The sequence below is a fragment of the Diabrotica virgifera genome, chromosome 3 (genome assembly GCF_917563875.1).
Source record: "Diabrotica virgifera virgifera chromosome 3, PGI_DIABVI_V3a".
In the NCBI taxonomy this organism is placed as follows: Eukaryota; Metazoa; Arthropoda; class Insecta; order Coleoptera; family Chrysomelidae; genus Diabrotica; species Diabrotica virgifera.
The window spans coordinates 10,599,708-10,613,892 of NC_065445.1; the positions used below are offsets into that span (position 1 = coordinate 10,599,708).

Below are 14,185 nucleotides of genomic sequence, written 5' to 3' on the forward strand. Positions count from 1 at the left end.
CAATGTGACGTAGAAGTTACCCTGTATTACTACAGCCAACTAATTGTAATAACAGATTTTTTTATTTAAAAATTTCCAACAGTAATAACAAAAAACAACAAAGTTGTGCCTATAATTACATTTACCTTAATTATGTAAGATGTAGGTAGAGTATAAAATAATTTTATAATGCAAATACATTCTGGCTAATTCTATATTTGCATTATACAACCATTTTATACTCTACCTACATCTTACATAATTAAGGTAAATGTAATTATAGCCACAACTTTGTTGATGTTTGTTATTACTGTTGGAAAATAAAATAAAAAAAATCTTTTATTACAATTAGTTGACTGTAGTAATACAGGGTAACTTCTACGTCACATTGTCGGTTTGAATTTTGACACCTTTCAGAAACATCAATCAATTTACATTTAGTTGCCATTAAGTCATTGGAATGTAAACAACTCAATCTGCACACCACGTGTTGGGAAATTCAACACCTTACCTAAGGGCATTATCCTTGTTGCCATGTATCCATCATAAGGCATTTTATTTAAGTATGCACCTTTAATGCATCCATATTATATTTAAAGGGTTTCTACCCGAATATATCTTTGGTGGCTCAGCTAGCATCCAATCTGTAAGTATAACCAACTTGCTCTAACCTTAGCCAAAATTTAAATATCAACTTTACATTCATTAAATCGGTTGTACTTACTTTTAGGTATAACACTGATGATTTTTTTTATAAAATCGAAAACGTTTTGTTGTGATGTAGCCCTTTAAAGGGATTTTAATAAAATTTTATACCTTTTACAAAAGATTTTTTCCAATTTTTACATAATATTTATCTGAAAATATCCAATGTAAAATGTCAGCGACGTTTTGCTAACGGAGCGTGTAGTCTCGATAAGTCGGATGCGACAAATTGCTAAGGGGCGTGTTTTCTCGTCACATACAAGGAAAAACAGAAGAAAAACATCACCAATTCTAATTCGGAATGCTAGAAGACTTTTTAAATATAATTTACACATTTTAATATTTGGCAAATTTTAATCCCCAATAAAAACCATGGTGCGTGGTTAATATAATCCATTCACATGTGACTTCACTCGGTAACAAGAAATAAACAGAACTCCCTTAATGTTCCTTTAAAATTAGAAGATATGCAAAAAAAAAGAAGTAATATGTCATTTGTCAACTATTCCTACACTTTCTAGTTTATTCCATGTACATAAAATTTCAAATTTTATTCTTTTATTTAAAGACAATTAAAAAAGTATCTCAAATCTAGTAAATGTGTAAAATTAGAAGATATGTAAATATTTTCATAACTGGAGCAATGATTTTATAAAACAACATCCACAGCATGAAGGGGTTGGTAGGTATAGATAATTCGAGACAAAACGTTGATACGTCCAATATCCAAAAGATATCGAGAAATAAACTATCAAGATAAACATTTAAATAGAAATTTTTCTTTTTTATATAAAATCTTCAATTGCACTCCAAAATACAGTAAGTACTTAGACACATCTTGAGCTTATCATAATGCGAAATGTATGGCAATGGCTTATTTTCATTTTTCCTACTAATTACTAAAAAACATCCAAAAAAATACAAATTTACGAAAAATTTTCAAATGTGTGAGTACTTTTTGGCGTTCTTTTTTAAATTCTATATACTTGAGCCTCAGATTAGTATTGCGTGACTCAAAAAAACAATATTTTATTATAAGACAAAAATTTGAATGTTTTTAATACTTTCGGACGTCCATATTGAATCAGCAATCTTCAGCAGCCCAAGAACATCAAGTATTTCAATTTAAGGAAAACTTTCAAGACTTTTGAACATTTTTGTTAAAAATTTTCGAGTATTTTTAATATTTTTTGTCCTGCATTTAAAAAAATTGGAAATCTAACTTCAAGTGTCTCAAAAATATAATTTTATGGATTTGTTTTCAACCTATGAACATTTTTCAACACTGCAAAGTCGCGACATCCGAAAATTGAACTATTATTCCATAAGGTACCGCGGTATACGTATTAAAATAAGCTCAACTGTTCTTGTTAATGTGTGTTTGGTATCAGAGACCTTTATCAAACTCAGAAATCGTTCTGCATTAATCAGAAATTATCAACTTAGCTGCTATGTAAGAATGATCTCGTTAGAATTTTTTTTAAAGAATACTGAGTACAAATTAAGAATTGAATTAGATTTGAGTTGTAAATTTTCAACGGTAGACTGATGCAGTACTACATTTCTGAGTATTGAATGCCTACAGCTTCTATTTTCTGTTTTTTACATTCAAAACATCTCCTATATTGACTCAAATACCTTCCAAATGCCCTTCGCTACCTCAATAGTAAAAATACATCGTAGTCATTAGTCTACGCACTTCAATCAGTGTCCATCGGAGTCGAACCATCCCCACCACTGTCCACATTGGGATTTTTTGAGTCACTTTCCGTTTCCCCCACCACGTTAGATAACAGGTCATGTATGTCGTCCGAAGAAAACTTGGGTTGTTTGTATGTAGGTCGTTCTGCTTCGTTCGTATTGTCGTTCGTCACGTGGTTTTGAAGATCTGTGGGGTCTTCTGGACCTTCGAAGTCCAGGGATTGTTTTTCTGAAGTATCAAAATCTTCAGACTGCTTTTCTGAGACGTCAAAGTCTTCTGATTGCTTCTCTGAGACGTCCATGTCTTCCGATTGCTTCTCTGAGACATCCAAATCTTCAGACTGTTTTTCTGAGGCATTTAAGTCTTCAGATTGTTTTTCTGAACTTTCCAAATCGTCCTGTTCCTTTTCAGTAATCTCATTCAGCTCTTCGTCATTTGTCACGGCGTCTTCACCTTTATGTACATCTTCAGCTTCTTGGCTTTCGTCGTCTTCTTCATCCTTGTTAATTTCCTCTCTGTCTTCATCGACACCTTCATGTTCTTCAGCTACCTCTTCCTCTTTATCTTCAACTGTGTCTTTCTCTTTGTTGTCAATTACATCTTCCTCTTCCAGTAAGACGTCTTCGATGTCTTCATTCACATCTTTATTGTCTTCAGCCTCATCTTCCTCTTTTTCTTCAGCCATAGATTCATCTTTTTCTTCAGCCATAGCTTCATCTTTTTCTTCAGCCACAGCTGCATCTTTTTCCTCGACCACATCTTCCTCTTTGTCTTCATTCACTTCCTCCTCATCGTCTTCAGCCACATCTACTTTATCTTCAGTCGTCTCATCCTCTCTGTCTAGTTCTTGATCATCATCCACCTGTTTTTCTTCTTGTTCTTCCATCGCTTCGTCTTGCGTCTCAGCCTCTTTTTCGCTTTGCACTTTAAGTTCATCTTCGTCTATTTTAGCCTCTTCCTCGTGTTTATTTTGTACTTCCTGACTCTCTTCACTATAATCTTTATCGTCCAAAGATTCATTATCTTTTGACTCTCCTTCATCTCCAATTTCCTCCTTGTCGTCTTTATCCACATTTTGGACATTATCTTGAGATTCTTCTTCCTGGCTCACATCATTTTCTCTCAAATCTTCTTCTTGACACTCTTCATTTTCTCTCGATTCTTCTTCTAAGTTCTCTACATTCGATTTTTCTACATTGTCTTCTTTTGATCTTTCTTCTTCTAATAAGTCTTCTTCTTTTGATTCCCCTTCCAAACTGTCACCGTTTTTGTCTTCAGGCACGTTTTTATCTACCGATTCTTCATTATCTCTTTCATCGTCATGTAATTTATCATCTGTTTGATTCTCCATATCGTTCTCATCGCCTTTATCTTGTTCAATGCTTTTAGATGATGTGTCTTCCTCCTTTTTATTTATGTCAGTGCCATCTTTATCTTCTAATTCGTGTTCTTTTGTCAGATTAGTTTCTTCAGTGTCTTTGTCTACTATTTCCGTGTCTTGTGACTTATCATCTGTAGAGTCAGCTAGATTTTCTTTGTCTTCTTCCATTTCCTGTTTTTCTTCAGAAGTATTTTCTGAGTCGTCAACATGGTTTTGAAGATTGGCAGATTGCTCATTTTCTGAAGCAGCTGCTTCAACATTTTCACTAGGTTGGACATCATCGCCATCTTTCGGTGTATCTGTAACGCTTTCATCAACATTTTCAGTTGTGTTTTGTTCCATTGGTTCCGAAGTGTCATCAACATTTTCAGTTGCGTTTTGTTCCATTGGTTGGGGAGTGTCATCTTGTTTTAGTTTTTCCTCCGTTTCAAGTGTCTCATCTTTAGATTTCGAGTCAGATGATTTATCTTCAGCTAGTGGCTGTTCTACATCTTTATTTTCTATTTCAGGCTTGTCTGTCGTCTTTGTTTTCTCGATATCATTACCATCTTTTTTATTAACCTCATCTTTGTCGTCCACGACAGTTATAACATCACCAGTTGATTCTTTCTTCTGAATCAGAAGTCTCCTTCTTTTCCTCTTATTAACTTCCACTTCATCTTCTTTTTCATCAATGGTCAATACCTCAACACTGTCTTTGTTCGCGTTAGCACCGTCTATTGTAGATTCTTCTTCGTTCTTCGCCCTTTTCCTTTTCTCCGTTTTTGGCTTGGGCTTCGAGTCGTCTGATTTGGTGGTGTCAGTCGGTTTTGGAATTTCTTCTGCTCTTCTTACTAACCCTAAGACGTCCAACATACTGTGTGTCACCGTTGCAGACCTGGCGTCGGCTCTCGAAGGATATGCAGACTTCCTCTCGCAGGTAGCCAGATGTTTCGCCATTCGATTACCTAAAAAAATAAAGAAATAATAAAGCTGAGTGGCTTGGCAACAGTGCAGGGTTGCAAAAAAACATGTTTTTTAATTTTAAACAAAACAAACGTTTTTTTTTTGTTTTAAAGATGTTTTTTTTGTTTTTAAATTGTATGTTTTAAACAGATAAAACTTGTTTAAAATACATGTTTTTTGTTTTAAACGTTTTTTTTTGCTCTAAAAATGTTTTTGTTTTTAAATTTTATATTTTAAACAAATAAAACTTAGAAGAAAACATTGTTTAAATCATATTTTCCTAGTCGTCGCTGGGCCATCGAGGTGTAAACATCGTTAAAGCGCTCCGAAAAACCGGTGATTAAGAATTCTAATTATCTTATCAACAACAATAAAAAAAAAACCCATTAGCAATAAGTGAGAAAAACAAAACAATATGTTCCCTTCGGGGAATCTTATTGGGTTCAGAAATGGACAACCAGTTTATCAACAACAAAACATACAGAGTGATCCAATAAATTTACAAATACCACAAGCAACCAATAACCAACTACAGTGGCAGCCAACAATGATGAAGCAACCAGAAAATGCAATGAACATGAATATGCCAACTATGCAACAACAGTATCATACAACTCCTATACAGACAGTAAATACCAACCAGTTCAGCTCTCAACCAGTTCAGCAGCAAATGCCGACATCAAGTAAAAATAGTGCAAATATCGAAGACAGAGAAACTCACTATATGACATCAACCAGCGAAGATGAAGAAGAAAATCAGACAAACAGTAAAAACGCTTGGCAAGTCATGGGAAGCAATAAAAGAAAGAAAATACATAACAACAAACCAAATCCAAGCGAAATTGAAACAGGTAACCGATTCCAACCGCTGTCGAAAGAAACAGAAGAAAATATTGGAAACGTCGAAACCAACAAAATACCAAAACCTCCACCAATATTTGTACACGGGGTACAGGATTTCAAAGAGATGACAAAGCAATTAGAGGAAATAGCCAAAAAAGAAGAATACCAGACAAAAAGTTTAATAAACAACGTTGTCAAAATAAATTGTGAAACACCAGAAATATACCGAAAATTGGTTAAGGAGTTCAAGGAAAAAAATATATACCATCACACGTACCAACTAAAAGAAGAACGAGCCTACAGAATCGTGATCAGATACTTACATCACTCAACCAATACTGATGACATAAAAAGTGAGCTATCTCAGTTAGGGCACAAAGTGAGAAACATAGTTAATGTAAAACAACAAAAAACCAAAGAACCACTTAATCTCTTCTTTGTAGATTTAGAACCCGCGCAAAACAACAAAGATGTCTATAATATAACAGGCCTACAGAACAGAGTAGTACACATAGAACCTCCACGAACTCAAAAAAACAGTATAATACAGTGCATGAGATGCCAACAATATGGACATTCCAAATCATATTGTAATAAACCATACGTCTGTGTAAAATGCGGAGGCTCACACAATACCACCACGTGCAAAAAGTCAAAGGAGACGCCAGCCATATGTGCGTTATGCAATGGAGGCCACCCAGCCAATTACAAGGGATGTGATCACTATAAGAAACTTACCAAAGGAAGCAATAAAAACAATGGAGAGCATCAAAACCCATCAGCAATCTACACAAATGATATATACACAAGAAACACACAACAACTATCCAATCCACTGCCCCAGGGCATGAGCTATGCTGAAGTAACTAAACGCAACCAAACAGAAGATACAACCACTGTGTTAAACAAGTTTTTGGAAGAATTCAAGAATCTATTCAACCAACTAATCCAACAAAATAGCATGGTCCTCAACATGCTTACCATGCTTATGAACAAAATGAAATAAATGGCTAAGTTTCTTCGAATAGCCCAATGGAATGCCAACGGCCTTCCAAGCCATACAGAAGAAGTGAAAATATTTCTAGACATAAATAAAATTGACATATTTTTAATTAGTGAAACACACTTCACAAACAGAACTTATTTTAACATACCTAAATATAAACTATATCATACTGAGCATCCTGACGGCACAGCCCACGGAGGTACAGCAATACTCATCAAAGAAAATATTAAACATCATGAACTACTGAAGTACAAAGAAGAACACATACAAGCAACGACAGTAAGCGTTGAAGCACTTCCATATAATGTCAACGTAACAGCTGTGTACTGCCCTCCTCGCCATAATCTAAAACGAGAACACTATGAAGAATTTTTCCAAACTTTAGGACCAAAATTCATTGCTGGGGGAGATTACAACAGCAAGCATACCTTGTGGGGGTCACGACTTATAACAACAAAAGGCAGAGAACTGGCACATGTTATACAAAATAAGAATTACTCATTTATCTCAACGGGAACACCAACATACTGGCCGACCGATCCCAACAAAAAACCAGATTTATTGGACTTCTTCATAACAAACGGTATCGGTATAACTTATACAGATATAACACCAAGCTATGACCTAACTACTGACCATAGCCCAATAATAGCAACGGTAAGTACAACAGTTATCACTAAAAAACCAAAACTCCACCTGCACAACAATAAAACAAACTGGGACACTTACCGACAAATAATTCACGATACTATCGAAATAACAACGAGGCTGAAAAAACCGGAAGAAATAGAAGAGGACTATAACAAATTTATAAACATACTACAGTATGCAGCTAAATCAGCTACCCCACAAAGTAGTCCCAACAGAAACATAAGTAATATACCTTTAGAAATAAAAAAACTGGTAGCTGAAAAAAGAAAGGCCAGATCTGCATGGCAACGAACACACACACCAGACAGCAGAACAAGATACAATCGCATCAGCAACAAATTAAAATCAAAGCTGCAAGAAGTCAAAAATGAGTCATTTACGAATTATATCACCAATCTTTCAAGACAAGACAACTCTATATGGAAGCCCATAAAAAGTAAGAGAAAGCCAATAACAGCATTACCTCCAATACGTAAAAATTCAACACCACCAGGACCATGGGCAAAAAGTGATAAAGAAAAGGCTGACCTATTTGCCGAGTATTTAGCAGAAGTTTTTACTCCACTAAATGACGACCAAGTACCAGAAGCGAACCAAATATTAGAAGAACCACTACAGATACAGGACCGAATAAAACTATTTACTCCAAAAGAAATTAGAGACGTAATTGCCACCCTAAACCCAAAGAAGGCACCAGGCGAAGATCTGATAACCGCAAAAATGTTAAAAGAAATACACAAAAAGGGCATAGTTAAACTACTGCACATATTCAATGCAATACTTAGATGTGACTACTGGCCCAAAGCACTCAAAATTGGACAAATAATTATGATACCAAAGCCTGGCAAAAACCCTCTAGATGTCTCATCATATAGGCCTATCAGCTTATTACCAACAATCTCCAAGTTGCTTGAAAGACTTATCCTAAACAGAATAAATGCAGAAATAAATCCACAAAATTGGATCCCAGATCATCAGTTCGGATTTCGACAAAGCCATTCAACGATACAACAATGCCATCGCATAGTCAACGCCATTAACCAGTCACTTGAAAATCAGCAGTACTGCACAGCAGCCTTTATAGACATCAGTCAGGCTTTTGACAAAGTCTGGCATCCAGGCTTGTTATGCAAAATAAAAAGAATTCTTCCAGCAAGTTACTACAACCTACTGAGAGCCTACCTACACGAACGGCAGTTTAAAGTAAAAGTTAATGAAGAAGTCTCGGAATACAAGCCTATTCACTCTGGCGTACCACAAGGGAGCATACTAGGACCATTATTGTACATACTATATACATGTGACTTGCCTACAAATGATAAAACAACCATCGGGACATTTGCAGACGACACTGCTATTTTTGCCAAGCATGACGATCCTATTGCAGCAACACAAAATCTCCAAGAGCATCTAAACTCACTTGAAATATGGCTGAAGAAGTGGAAGTTTAAGGTAAACGAAACAAAATCATCCCATATAACATTCACTCTCCGGACTGGAACCTGCCCACCAGTAACCATCAATCAAATAAAAATACCACAAAGTAATCAAGTCAAATATCTAGGGCTACACTTTGACAATAAACTCAACTGGAAACACCATATAACAAAGAAAAGAATGCAACTTGACCTAAAAACCAAAGAACTTTACTGGCTCATTGGAAGAAATTCCCATCTTTCAATAGAAAACAAACTGCTAATATATAAAGCAGTGATAAAGCCAATCTGGACTTATGGCATTGAACTGTGGGGCTGTGCTAGCAAATCCAATACTGTGATTATCCAGAGAGCGCAATCCAAGATACTTCGAGCAATAGTTAATGCACCATGGTATGTATCAAACCAAACTCTACACACAGATCTAAAAATTCCATATGTAACCGAAGTCATCCGAGAAAACAACAGAAAACACCACAACAAACTAGAAGACCATCCTAATCCACTACTTCATCCACTACTGCAACCTGTCCACAATAGAAGACTAAGAAGAAGCTGGCCCTCCGACCTAAGAGGTAACTGAGGAAACATCGCTGGATGTTTACCTCTCCACGTCACCACATTTACAATAATTTAATTTAATGTAAGACCAACAAATTGACTTATAGATGTTTGTTTTATATCTGATTGTCAATAAAGGGAGATAATAAAAAAAAAAAAATATTTTCCTAAACATCATATTAATGGAAAGTGTTTGATCTATTATTATTATTCTACTAAATAATAGATAAGAAAACCAATTGCAAAATTAGGAGCTATTGCCTGGGGAACCCCAGACTATTTACTATTTATAAATCCGCATTACAAGTTGGCTATTGCAATAACGTCTATTGTCAGTTATTTTGTGCTGTTTCTGGTGGTGCTTAGTGTTTTTTTTAAACATGCAAATGATTTGGTGACCCCAGCTCCTTTTTTGGCAAATTTGCTTGATCATCGCTTTATTGAAAATAAACTTATCCTCCATCCATTAAAAATTATCATCCAGAAGCATTTTAGATTATTATTATTACCAAGCAAAGTGTGTACCCTTTACACCATATGTTTCCTAAACACCTATATTGAGAATGTAAAACCATTGGCATGGTGACGTTCTAAGAAAAATATAAATAGGTATACTACAGCATTGAAACTTGCTCAACAGCTTCACACAGCTATCGCATCGTCAGACAACATAGAAAGGCTCTTCCTTCTCATCATACGGTTTACCATTCCAAACTACGTAATCGGCTAGGCAATGTCAAAGCTGCTACGTTGGTTTCAATTTTTCTTAATTCCATCAGTGATGACGTGACTGATTTAAATTACAAGATTACTATGAGTCTGAAACAGTTTTGAGAAATTGATTAACTCTTCCTTGCAAAATATTTTCAGTTTTCCAATTTTTTTGTGTTCAGATTATTAATAAATAAATAATATATATGTTAAAAAGTTTATATAATGTATTTGAGAATTTTTTTGATGTTATATTAATAAAGAAAATGAAAAAAGCACTTGTTTAATTTAAGTGTTTTAAACAAAAACTGTTTTAAACATAAGCAAACGTTTAAAACATGTGTAAAACAGTTGATTAAAACAAAATGTTTAAAACAAAACAACCCTGCAACAGTGTGTGTGTGTGGTAACAGGTCAAAGTTATTTCGCTCCAACGAAAAGTCGAAAAATAGTGGTAAACCAGGAAGGATCTGTTTTTAGGTGGATGTGAGAGGTGGCATTCGAATTTTTACGGATAAAGTTAGGTGATAACTTCGTTAATAATAATTGTCTTATGCTCCTTCTCAAATATGCCCGGAACATTAATAAAAAAAATAAAATATTTAAAAATTTCAAAAAAATTCCGTTTTTTGTTTCTACTTTCTTTGCTTATATCTTTAAAACGATTCATTTTGGAACAAAGACGTATAGGAATAAGACAAAGATAATTAAATTTTCTATCAGATACGATTGGTTAAAAATGTCTTAATTTACCACCCTTGCTGCAAAATAGCAATAAATATAAAATAAGGGGGCAAAACAAGCCTGTCCTTATTCAATGCTTTTCCATCACTTAGGTTACACTTGGAACCTTCCTAATTCGCTTAGAAAGTTTTTGTAATGTGCTAAAACCGTCCACCAAATTTCATTAAAATTGACTTACTAGATTTTGCATAATAATTTTGCAATCTAAACTTAAAAAAAAAATAAAAATTTTTTAAAATCTTGCACAACAAAAACTAGAACATACAAAGATTTGTCAACTTTTTTACATATAAAGAAGCACTCCACCTATCTAATCCACTTTACAGAATTGAAATCGGATTATTTAAGCAGCCTCAGCAATGTTTTAAAGTTATAAACAATTTTTTGACTTATAAACAAATTAGTTCTGTGGCCAGGAGGAGGTGCTACGGCTCCTTTATTTAGATGGGCTTACCCAAGTTTTTTTTATGTATTTTGACCCGTAGAACACGAATTTTTGGGTAACAGTTGATCCGGATGTCGATAAGATTGTTATAAACAAAGAACTTGAGGAATTATATAACATCGATTTTTCGCAATATAAAACATGTTTTTGTATTTCTTGGGTAATTCTAAGCTAAAAATGTTTTTACAAGTTTTTTCGTAGGATGCATAGTTTTCGAGATAAACGCGGTAGAACTTTCAAAAAATCGAAAAATTGCAATTTTTGAACGCGAATAACTTTTGATTAAAAAATAAAATAGCAATTTTGCTGACAGCATTTGAAAGTTTAAGTCAAATTATACCGGTTTTAATTATTTGCATTGCTAAAAATTAATTTTTTATTATTAAACAAAGCTATTTGTTTATAGGCCAAAAAATTGTTTATAATTTTAAAACATTGCCGAGACCCCTTAAATAATCCGATTTTAATTCTGTAAAGTGTATCAGATAGGTAGAGCTCCTCTTTATATGTAAAAAAATTAGCAAAACTTCTAAATGGTCTAATTTTTGTTCAGAAAGATTTTAAAACATTTGAACTTTTTTAAAAACATTTAGATTGCAAATTTTTTGTGCAAAATCTATTAGGTCGATTTTAATGAAATTTGGTAGACCGTTTAAATAAGTTATAAGAATTTTCTACGCGAATTACTAAGGTTCTAAGTGCCACCAAAGTGGTTAAGAAACATTGAATAACAACAGGCGTATTTTGTCCCCTTATTTTGTATTTATTGCTATATTTTAGAAAAGGTAATACCTTAAGACATTTTTGACCAGTCGTATATCATAAATAATTCAATTATCTTTATTTTATTTGTGTACGACTTTGTTCCAAAACGAATCGTTTTAAAGTTATAAGCAAAGAAAGCAGAAAAAATCGATGCTTTTCGAAATTTTTAAATATTTTAATTTTTTTAATAATGTTCCGGGCATATTTGAGAAGGAGCATAAGTCAATTATTATTACTGAAGGTGTCACCTAACTTTATCTGCAAAAATCCGAATGCCACCTCTCACATCCAAAAATAGACGTTTTTTACAGATTAGTCCTGGTCTATAATTATAACTTAAAAAAATATACACAGAAAGTAGCATCGACATAGAAAAAAGTGCAATGAATAGAAATCCACACGTAAAAATCAATTGTAATAGAAACAGGAGTGCGACAAGGCGATTCCCTGTCAACCACATTATTGAACATAGCAGTAGAAGGAACAGTCAAGACCAGCAAAATTAAAGGAACTATAGCCCACGCCTCAACACAATAGTGGCATATGCAGATGATTTAGTTCTTATGGGAAGAGGCAAGGAAAGATTAAAAGAAGCAGTAACAATCCTGGCAAAATAAGCACGGAAAAGAGGTCTAGAAATTAACGAAAGAAAAACAAAATATCTACCCTGCTCTAGAAGAGAAGATAACAGGACGAGAGAAATCAAAATAGAAAACTACACTTTTGAAAGAGTCCAACAATTTAAATATTTGGGAGTAATAGTGAATGGCCAAAACAAGAGAAGTGAAGAAGTAACGGAACGAATACTAGCAGGCAACAAAACATACTGGAGATATCATAGGCTTATGAAGGACAAGAACTTATCCAGAAATACAAAACTGAAAATATACAGAGTTGCAAGCATACCAGTAGTTACGTACGCAGCTGAGACAATGTGTTCACGGAAAAAGATGAAGAAAAATTGAGAATATTCGAAAGGAAAATCCTCACACGGATTATGGGTCCGATAAGAATGGACAACGGAGAAATCAGAAGAAGAATGAACCATGAACTAAGAGACATAATGAAGGTGTAACGGTGAGTGCCATCGTTACGATAATATTATATTTATTCCTATAAGCCACCTAACAAGTATGCTACCAGTTATGCATTCGTGCTTAGAACGGGTTACCTAAATTTGGGACCAAATACAATATAAGGTTGGTACTAGATTGGGGAATTCTGGTCTCAGCGTGTGGCTGTACGGCTTCCGACGGAGGGGCATATCATATCGCCAGCGGAGCGGATGGACTTGAATTTCCAATCTCGTTGGATGAACCCATAACTTCTTCCATGGCCATTGTTTAAAGAATACTATTTTTTGGTTGAAATATTCGTTTATAGCAGAGCAGTTTACGTTGGAAGGAATTATTAATATTTTGTTTTGGATTTGTGGAGTGAAAAAGAAGAGTTTTGTTTCCAATATTTTTTGAAAAGCAATGGGTATGTATGAAACTATCACGTAGCTGTTTTTTATGTCTTTTCCCTGTTAAAAATAACCATCAAAATCATTTTTAATGCCATATTTAGATTATATTAAAAGCATTGCTACTCTTCAATTACCACATTTTCAATTCTTAAATACTTCTAATCTACGTTTACAGGAAAAAAATAGAATTCTTAGAATTACATTTTCACTCTCAAATAAGTTTGGAATCAATGATCATTTTCATTCTCTCCTTTATATAAGTCCATATAGTAATCTTTGATTACAAAGATCCACATTTACTTGTCCAAATACTTTCTTATATTCGTTTAAAAAGGCTTTTTCCAGTCAAGGATAATCAAGGTCAATGAACTTCAAGCATGTACATCAAACTTCATTTTTTCCCTAGATTTTTTCTCTGTCAAGTTCTGATAAGGTGATCCACCTTTTTATAGTGACCCTGTTTCTTGCGTACTCAAGGAAAACCAGCTGATAGGTTTTTTTTCTATTCTTTTAGCCATGGAAGAAAGAAGATAAGATAGGAAATTAAGTCAACCAATACTTTAGTTTGCCTTTATGGAATGAAACATTATTTTGGGGAATTCTTTTGGATGTAAATTGGATGGGTTTTTTTTTTGGTTCTGTGGAATAGCAGTTGAGTTTTTTTGATACTGGGAAAGTACCTCCTTGTCATACCTTCCTTTGGTTGAGGATCTCCCAAGGATTGAGGGAAAACGGAGGATACCTTATTTGGCGCTCCCACCATCAGCTTCACAGGGTTTGAAGAAGCAACACGCCTACGTTGTAGCGACAGGTTTTTATAATAAAAATTTGCATGTCATTTGT

At 34.2% G+C, this 14,185-nt stretch overlaps 1 protein-coding gene across 2 annotated transcripts in view; it reads right to left on the reverse strand.

Moving 5' to 3' along the window:
* Positions 1–1,453: 1,453 nt before the first annotated feature.
* Positions 1,454–14,185, reverse strand: part of LOC114324247 (uncharacterized) — an 81,476-nt gene continuing 68,744 nt past the window's right edge. For both annotated transcript variants that reach the window (XM_050646285.1, XM_050646284.1), the window contains exon 16: positions 1,454–4,714. In XM_050646285.1, the coding sequence (XP_050502242.1) occupies positions 2,385–4,714 (2,330 nt within the window). In that variant the 3' untranslated portion in view covers positions 1,454–2,384. The remainder of the gene's footprint in view (positions 4,715–14,185) is intronic.